The sequence below is a fragment of the Acomys russatus genome, chromosome X, assembly GCF_903995435.1.
Source record: "Acomys russatus chromosome X, mAcoRus1.1, whole genome shotgun sequence".
Classification (NCBI taxonomy): Eukaryota; Metazoa; Chordata; class Mammalia; order Rodentia; family Muridae; genus Acomys; species Acomys russatus.
Genome location: NC_067169.1, coordinates 62,085,245 through 62,095,059, shown reverse-complemented (window position 1 = coordinate 62,095,059; position 9,815 = coordinate 62,085,245). Strand labels below are relative to the sequence as shown.

The 9,815-nt window shown below is 38.2% G+C and overlaps 1 protein-coding gene across 1 annotated transcript; it reads right to left on the bottom strand.

The window, feature by feature from the left end:
* Positions 1 to 8,691: 8,691 nt before the first annotated feature.
* Positions 8,692 to 9,609, bottom strand: LOC127185622 (serine/threonine-protein phosphatase 6 catalytic subunit-like). The gene has a single exon (XM_051142063.1). It carries the CDS (start codon positions 9,607 to 9,609, stop codon positions 8,692 to 8,694), a length of 918 nt encoding a protein of 305 aa, XP_050998020.1.
* Positions 9,610 to 9,815: the final 206 nt, after the last annotated feature.

The window sequence follows — 9,815 nt, the reverse complement described above, 5'->3', positions numbered from 1 at the left end:
TTTTTAATCTTTTTTTTTATTAATTTATTCTTGTTACATCTCAATGTTTATCCCATCCCTTGTATCCTCCCATTCCTCCCCCCCCAATTTTCCCATTATTCCCCTCCCCTATGACTGTTCCTGAGGGGGATTACCTCCCCCTATATATTCTCATAGGGTATCAAGTCTCTTCTTGGCTACTTGCTGTCCTTCCTCTGAGTGCCACAAGTATTTTTGATATTAGAACTTTGTCAGATGTAGGGTTGGTTAAAATCTTTTCCCAATATGTAGATATTCTATTAACAGTACCCTTTGACTTACAGAAGCATTTCAGTTTCAAGAGGTCCATTTATTAATTGTTGATCTTAGTGCCTGAGCTGTTGGTGTTCTGTTCAGGAAGTTGTCTCCTGTGTCAATGAGTTCAAAACTCTTCCACACATTCTTTTCTCTTAGATTTAGTGTAAGAGGGAGGTCTGAGAGAAAGAAAGAAAATTGTTAGGGGTCATTTATGGGGTGGGGAGGCTCCTGTGAGTCTATGGGGTGACCCTAATTGAGACCCCTAGCAGCAAGGGATATGGGGTATGAAGTTGCAACCTGCTGTATCCAGGTGGGACTTCCACTGGAGGTAAGAGGACACCAATGCACCTATAAAATCTTCAACACAAAATTTGTTCTGCCTATAAGAAGCGTAGGGATAAAGATAGAGCAATGATTTGAGGAAGGGCCAACCAATGATTGGCCCAACTTGAGACCCAACCAATAGGAGAGAACAAACCTCTAGCACTATTAATGATACTCCGTTATGCTTGCAGACAGGAGCCTAGCATAAATATATTTTGAGAAGCTTCATCCAGAAGCTGATAGAAACAGATGCAGAGATCCACAGCCAAATAATAGGCCTTGCTCAAGGAGTCTTGTGAAAGAGAGGGAGAAAAGATCGAGGGAGCTGGAGGGGTCAAGGATAGTACAAGAAGACCTACTACAAGAGCAAACTAACCTGGGCTCATGGGGGCTCACAGAGACTAAACCACTAACTAAAGAGCATGCAAAGACTGGACCTAGGCCCCGTACAAATATGTAGCAGATGTGCAACTTGGTTACCATGTGAGTCCTTGAACAATTGAGGAAAGGCTGTCTCAGACTCTGTTGTCTGCCTTTGGATCACTTGTCCTTAGGTGGGCTGACTTGACTCACCTCTGTGGCAGACAATGTGCTTAGTGTTGCTGCAATTTGATATGCCAGAGTGGATTAGTATCCATTGTGGGAGAAAGGGAGGGAGGAATGGGGACAGGGGCTGTGATGCTGGAACTGGGAGGAGAAGAGGGAGGAGGCAGTGATCAGGCTGTAAAGTAAATAAATGAATTAATTAATAAAACTTAAGGCAATTCCACTGAAATAGGGGACACAACAAGGCTGTCCGCTAACTTTTTATCTCTTCAATATATTACCTGAAGTCCTAGCTAGAGCAATAGGAGAACTAAAGGAGATCAAGGGGATACAAATTGGAAAGGAAGAAATCAAATTGTCACTACTCATGGACGATATAGTGGTATATATCAATGGCCCCAAAATTCTACCAAGGAACTCCTACAGCTGATATACACCATCAACAAAGTGGCTGGACACAAAATCAACTAAAAAAACCAGTAACCCTGCTGAATACAAATGACAATCAGGCTGAAAATAAAATTAGGGAAACTACTCCCTTCTCAATAGCCACAAATAATAAATAATAAGGTAACTTGGTATAAGTCTAACCAAGTAAGTGAAAGTCTTGTATGAAAAAAACTTCAAGCGTCTGAAGAAAGACATTGAAGATTCATGCTCATGAATTGGGAGAATTGACATAGTAAAAATGGCTATCATGTCAAAAGCATTCTACAGATTTAATGCAATCTCAATTAAAATACCTACACAACTCTTTACAGACCTTGAAAGATAATTCTCAGCTTTATATGGAAAAACCAAAAACCTTTACAATAAAAGATCTTTTGGAGAAATCTCCATCCCAGATCTCAAGTTGTACTATAGAGCAAAAGTAATAAAAACAGCATAGTACTGGCATAGAAATGGGCTGATTGATCAATTGAATTGTATCAAAGATGCAGAAATAAACCAACACACCTATGGACACTTGATTTTTGACAAAGCCAAATCCATACAGTGGAAAAATGATAGCATCTTTAACAAGCGGCGCTAGTCTAACTGGATGGCTACATGTAGAAAATGCAAGTAGGTTTATTTTTATCACCATGCACAAAACTAAAGTCCAAGTGGATTAAAGACCTCAACATAAAACAAGACACACTAAATCTGTTAGAAAAAAAATCAGAAGAGCCTTGAACTCATTGGCACAGGAGGCAATTCCTAAACAGAACACGAACATCTCAGGTTCTAAGATCAACAATTAATAAATGAGACTTCATGAAATGGAAAAGCTTCTGTAAGGCAAAGGACACTATCAATGGAACGAAACAACAGCCTACAGACTGGGAAAAGATCTTCACCAATCCTACATCCGACCAAGAGCTAGTATCCAAAATATATAAAGAACTCAAGAAATTAAACTCCACCAAACCAAATAGCCAAATTAAAAAATGGGATACCAAGCTAAACAGAGAATGCTCAAAAGAGGAATGTTGAATGGCTGAGAAACACTTAAAGAAATGCTCAAAATCCCTTGTCAGGGAAATAAAAATCAAAATGACTCTGGGATTCCATCTTATACCTATCAGAAACTCAAGTGACAGCACATGCTGGAGATGATATGGAGAAAGTGAATACTCCTCCATTGCTGGTGGGAATGAAAACTTGTACAACCACTTTGGAAATCAATCTGGTACTTTCTCAGAAAATTGGGAATAGTGCTACCTAAAGACCCTCTTATTCCAATCCTCGGTATATACCCAAAAGAAACTTCAACTATGTTCATAGCAACTTTATTCATAACAGCCAGAATCTGGAAACAACCTAGATTTCCCACAACCAAAGAATGGATAAACTCTGGTACATTTCCACAGTGGAATACTACTTAGCTATTAAAAACAAAGAAATCTTGAAATTTGCAGGGAAGTGGATGGAACTAGGAAAGATCATTTTGAGTGAGTTAACCCAGACCCAGAAAGACACACATAGTATATAATCACTTATAAGTTGATATTAGACCAACGTAGATGTCCTCTGAGAGATTCCAGTCAGTAGAGGACAGTGACAGATGCTGGGACTTGCAACAGAACTCTGGGATAAGAGCTGCAAATTGGATGTAAGAGTTGGGGCATGGAGGGTCTGGGAGGCAGCAGGAGCCCCACAGGGAAACCACCTAGGCCTATGGATCTGGACAAAGTGGGGTCCTCCATGGAAACATGCACCAACCAAGGACAATACATGCAGAGAACCAAGACCTTCTGCTCATATGTAACCGATAGACTGCCAATTCTCCATGGGACAGGGGCGGGGCACTGCTGCTGAACCTCTGACATGCATTCTGGTGCCCACAATTTGGTCCATGCCCTTAGGCAAGATGGCTTAGCAGGTACACAGAGGAGGAGGATGCAGCACTCCTGATGAGATGTAATAGACTGTTGCTGGACAGTTGACGTAGGAGCTCCCCGCCCCCCCCCACCCGGTCATTGGAGGTCAGGGAGAGGAGAATGAGTTGAGGAGGGAGGGAGAGTGGGTGGGAATGGGAGGATAGGAGGAAGAAGATGGCAATCAGGATGTCGTGTCAATAGGTTATAATAAATAAAATATACATCTTAAAAAAGAAAGTAAAAATTAAACAGACATCAATGAAAGAGAGAATCCTAACTCATGTCAGTCTATACTTCCATGAACTCAAACTGCAGAACAAGCAAGTAATTTATATTTCTATTCCCAATACATGGGGATAGCTGAGACATGAATGTCTGTGCAAAGGCAAGGCTTCTTGTTGTTTACAGAATCTCTGTGACTTATTTTTAGATGCTATGCTTCGTATGGTATGAATGAAGAAGATTTACAGATGTCTTTCTTTTTCTCATACAAAGAGCAGAGAACCAGCCTTAATTTTTTCTGTGTCTTCTGCATACCTCACACTTTTATAAGGCTACCACTATATAATGCTTGTGAGAAATTATACGTTTTCAGAAGAAAGGGACTGGACACTGACGCTTGATCAGTCCTGACAGGATCCATTCCTCTCAGCATGCTGAATACATCCTTCCTATTCCATCCCTAAGTACTCAGGTTGCCGTTCCTCATCAGAACAGGACAGCTCCCAGGACACCTTCAAAGAAAACTTCTGATCCCAATTGGTCCAGCATTTCAGACTGTTCCACACAGAACTTCTATTAAGCTTAGAATTTCTCAACATTTAGAAACGGGACCACAAATGCTATTCCTAGCTTATTTAACTATTTTCACTAATTTAATTTCGACCCCTACAAAGGTATTATTTGTCCCAAATCAGCCTGTAGAAGCCTTAAAAAGAGAAAAATGCCCCATTTTCCTAATGAGGTGTTGGGTAGGCTTTTGGTTTTTTTCCTTGGGCTATGGATGTTTATTTTCATTGGGAATTGGTTATAAGTTATTATTGGTTTTATTCAAAAAGTAAATGAGGTTGGACTCAAGAACGTCTCTCTTTTCCTTTATCTTTCTTTCTTAGGTATGGAGATAGGGGTTGAAAAAAAAGAAGGGAGAATATAGAAATATATAGGATGGCAGGACAAAAGGTAGATTATTGAATCTACTCCTCCACTTAATGCCTTAATAGTTACTCACAAACAAGGTTACTTTTAATTCATTGGTTTAAAATTTTGTATATCGATGCAAAATAAGTTCAATTTTGGTACATTGGCATAGAATTCAAATTCAAGATTATTTTTCACACACGTTATATTTCTACTCTAATATCAGGTAGTGTACTATAATACAAGGTTTACTTCCAATACTTTGAAGGTGGTATTGCAGGCTGTTTAAGATAATTAAATAATACAATTTAATTGTTAGTTTACCAACTCATGGTCATGTCAAATACTAGTGTATTTTCATCAGAAGAATATACACTCTAGGTTTAACAGATAGATATGATCCTACAGATAGATAAAATAACATATGTAAGGCCTTTATATATCTCAGAGACCCACAGAATATGGCATTTAAAGATGTTTTTATTATTTTAAGAATCCTTTGACAATAAGACAAGTTAACTCTTGTCAACACCCAGCGTACCTCAGAGATGATGATGAGCATCAAAGAGACTCCTTATGGAGATGGCTTCAAATGTGGCAAACAAGCCACTGGGCAAAATGCCCTTGTTTCGGCTATCGAGAGAATTTTGTCTAGAAGAGAGCAACCTTGGATGCAGGCAGAGTCTACAGCCAAACTCTGCCAAGACAGGGTAAGCAAGTCCTTAATAGTTCCTGCCTCACAAATGTATGTGTTAGTTCTGCTTGGCCAGAAGGCTGAAAATGATGCTCCAACATTATAGACAGTTTTGGGCAACTGTTCAGGCAGCAAACTGTTGCTGTAATTTTTTTTTCATTTTGGAAGCTGCTAACTTGCAATGGACCATCTCAGTTGGGTATAGGTCCTTGGGAACAGGAGTTCTTAAAGCAGTGACAAACAGAGACAAAGGCAGAGGTAATTTGAATCTGAATGTATTTTGTAGTTAAGCAGTCTAGATTTTTATACACATTTTTTAAAACAGGGAGTGTTTTGTGGCTACATTTCCCATAGAGCAGATTCAAGGGAGTCAGTGAAGCAATCAGGCATACACATTACAAAATACAGAAGTCAAAGTAATAGTGTTGCCATTTTTGAGTTACATACTTGAAATGAAACAATACAGGGTACAGAATGCAAAGTAAAGATGTCATCATTCTTAAGTGTTTGCCTTGCAATCAGTGCACATGTGCCCTATTGGTCAAGGGTCAATGTTCTCTCATTAATGGAACTTATGCCCAACACCTCTGTGCCAAGAAAGTTTTTTCTTAGTTCTCCTTACTAATATCTGAGCACCATTATCTGGAGCTGTCTGAAACACTTTATTTCTTTGTAAGTCATAATATAAATTATTAACTAATGATTAATTCTTAGCCATGTTTCTTTTAATAAGTCAACAGAACTTGGTGGTGAACTCCAAGCCTGAATGGTCTCTGGCTGCAGTCCCATGTTAGGGTGTTTCATAGAAACGCCATCATATTTGCAAAGTCCTGGTATGGAAGTATGGTTAGGAGAAAGAATAAAGACAGAATATGCCAACACAATGAAAAAAAAAGAAGGCTGCAATCAATTACTCCTGTCAGGAACAATAGACCCATTCCAGGAGGGTCTCCCTGGCCAGGGGTCATCACCTTGGGTTGTGCAACAGCATTTGTCACACAGACTCCAATGGAAGGTTGTGACACTAACTTGTACTTCTTTTTTACTCAGAAAATTAATTTTATTGTTTCTCAATTCTTTGATGGGGTTGGAGACCAGATAGTTTAGTTTTAAAATTAAGCATAGTTTTTTAGGGGTTAAGATATATTTAGGTCCTGATAGAAGATTTTAGGTTGATAGAGATAAGATATGATAGATACTGATTTACATTCAAAGTTGTAGACTCACCACGATAGGAAAGATATTTTCTCCAAGGATGTCAAATGCAAATAGGCAAGACACTATGAATATAACACTTATATAATTCCTGATTGTGTCATGGTTTTTCTTGCTAAACATAGTTTATTATAAATATGTGTAATAATATAAATGTATCTATAAAAGTAATATAATAAATAAATAAATAAATACGTTGTGAAGAAAACTGAACAATTTAAAAACAAAGCTAATTCAAAGTAACAAAGTAATTCAAAATCCAGAAACCTGCTTTGAAAAAAAAAAAAAAAAGAAAAGAAAAGAAACCTGCTTTGAATTTTTGCCATTAAGTTTACCAAAGAGAAATAGTTGCCCACTCTTAATTTTACCCATAATTATAACTGTGACCTGTGAGACTTATAAAATAATAGCTTTTGGCTGTCAATATTAACCTGTATAGGACAATTAAGTACAGACAGAAGTTGTTATATCCATTAGTATTGAATACTGATGAAAGGGTATTATAAATCATGACTGAGAACTTCTGAAATTTCTCATTCATTCATCTGGTTAAATCTAAAGGTAGCCACATTTACTCTAGATTATGTCTATTAGGGATAGTCTCATTTTGCTCAATGTATCCGTCTAAACAAAAATCCACTTAATTCATCTTTGGGTTCCTTAGCAACACTCTTTTACTACTGATTTGCATTTTTACTCCATTTTGATAAGGTAGAATTAATGGAATTATTTTAGTTTTCTTATATTTTTTAAGTCCTGTTTTCTGTTCTAACAAATGATAAATTTTAGAGTAAGTCCAGGAAATTGTGATTTTTCTTTCCATTGGCGCCTAGTACACTTTATTAGAAAACAAGTATATCACAGGCAAATAAAACTAGCTATTAGCTCCGTTGATACAACATAAGAGATTTTAAATTTGGCCTAGTACAGGAAGTAGCATATTCCCTCACCTACATATCTCTGGCTTGCAAGTATTTCCCACCACACTATTACTCTGTATAACACATAGCCATTATTTAGTAGAGGGATCCAAATATTCTTCTTCAGGCTTACAAAGTCCAATATATTATCTCTGTTTCCTTCAATAGTCTAATAGTAAAAACTATTTTTGCATGCTCTAAAGCCATTATCAGTTGAAAAAGAGTCAAGCAAAACAGAGATGGCAGTTAAGGAATGGACAGAATATTATTGGCAGATGCTCAGCTAGTGACAAACAAATGCAGTATACCATGACTTGAAAATAAGTTGCATTACAAGGAGAATGAAAACAACCACATCAACTAAGCTAAGGAGTGTGAAGTGGAAAGGAGACTGAGAGTTGCTAGTTTTACTGATACAACTTAAGAGCAGTGGAGGGCAAGCACTTAAATACAATTTATGGTAACATGAACCAAATATTCAAAAATTCTTAAAACAAAGATGAAAAAAAAAGAGTAACTTTTAGCTAACACTGTAAGTTGTTTAAATTTTCTTAACACTTAACCTATCTGGGTTTAAAGATTACTTTATTAAAAAATACAAGAAATGTGAAAAAAGATCTGTACAATTATCTTAATGTACAAAGTCATAGCTGTAGCCGTTTTTCACTAAAATTTTAAAACACAACAAGGAGGGCATCCCTTTAGACCAATTTATTTTACACCCTTTATAAACACCAAATTATCATCCAAGAAAGGACAGTGAAATTTACAGACTGGACAAGGGTACATAACTCAGGCATATGCAGTCCATACTGCCCACTGGACAACTTTGCTGCTGAACTTTCTTTAACTCTACCAAACAAAAACAGAAGGTTGGCTGGTACTAATGGGGAGGATTTCCATGTAATTGTCAATTGGCTTGTTAAAAAGGGAAATGCTTCCTGTTTCCCCAGAACAGCAAATAAACAAGAGCTACATGCAGCAATGTGAATGAAAAGACATTTCTCAAGTTGAGGATGGGATGAGTGACACAACTGATAGAAAAACACTGCTATTGACACCATAACAAACAATAAATTCAGATAATTTAAAATTAAAGAAAAAGACAAGAGGCAGCATTTCAGCAGCAATGTGTTCAATGAAAGTGTATTGTAGAGGGTACAAGGAAGTTAGGGTTAAAGAGGGCAAAAAGTTGGCCAGGGGGATGGCAAAGGCCTCAAAGGAAATACGGCGTCATGGTTTTGGGAGGAATAACACGTTCTGAATCCGGAGCTGCCTGGAATAACTTTGGTTCTCTCCTATTGACATCTTTGAAGACCATGATAGAAGCAATGTTTCCACAGCGATAGCAGTAGTTTGGAGCAGACCACACTGTGACCAGCTTCTCATCAAACATAAACTTATAGCCTTCGTGCACAAGCTGATGTGCCCTGCAAATAAGTTTTAAGTTGTTGATATGAACGAAGTTTTCGGTGACTTTTATTCCAAAAAGCCAACCTGCTCCTCTGGGACTGATTGCCCAGGTGTCTATATCTTCAGGATCGGACCATACCAGGTCACAAAAAGGTCCTTTGTGTGGAATATCCTGCTTTCTGTCAATAGTTCGAATTTGATCCAGTGTTTTGATATCAGGAGATAAGCCGCCATGAATACACAAAATCTGCTCATCTATTAAAGCTGCTATTGTGAGCATGTCAAAAACTTTGGTACAGTATTTCCAGACGTTAGCATTTTTATATTTGCGTTGACACTCATCATAAAATCCATACACCTGAGTTATCTGTCTACTCTCATGATTTCCTCTTAAAAGTGTAATACTACCAGGCCATTTGGCCTTTAGTGCAAGAAGGTAAGTGAAGGTCTCCAAACTGTAGTAACCCCTATCTACAAAATCACCCATAAATATATATTTTGTGTCAGGAACCTGCCCTCCAGTTTTGAATAGTTGACAAAGATCATAAAACTGTCCATGAAGGTCCCCACATACTGTTACTGGCGTTGACACTGGCTGAACATTTGACTCTTCCATGAGTAGATCACAAACATAGTCACACAGGTGCTTCAGGTCGTTCTCTGGAAGGTGCTTGCACTGCCGCGCTATCTCTAAACACTTGTCCAGATCCAGCGGCGCCATTTTAGGAAGAACAGGCTGCAGCGCCTGCTGCGGCAGGCGACCACAGCAGCTATGGCAGGGGCGGGCGAGCAGATGTTATAGTGGAGCCAGCGGCAGCTGCTGAAGCCAGAAGAAATTGTGACGTTGTATGACATCATCTGGTATTAACAAGATACTGTCTTGGACTTTGTTCCAGTGCCCATAGCAACTAAAACACGCTAGTGGTA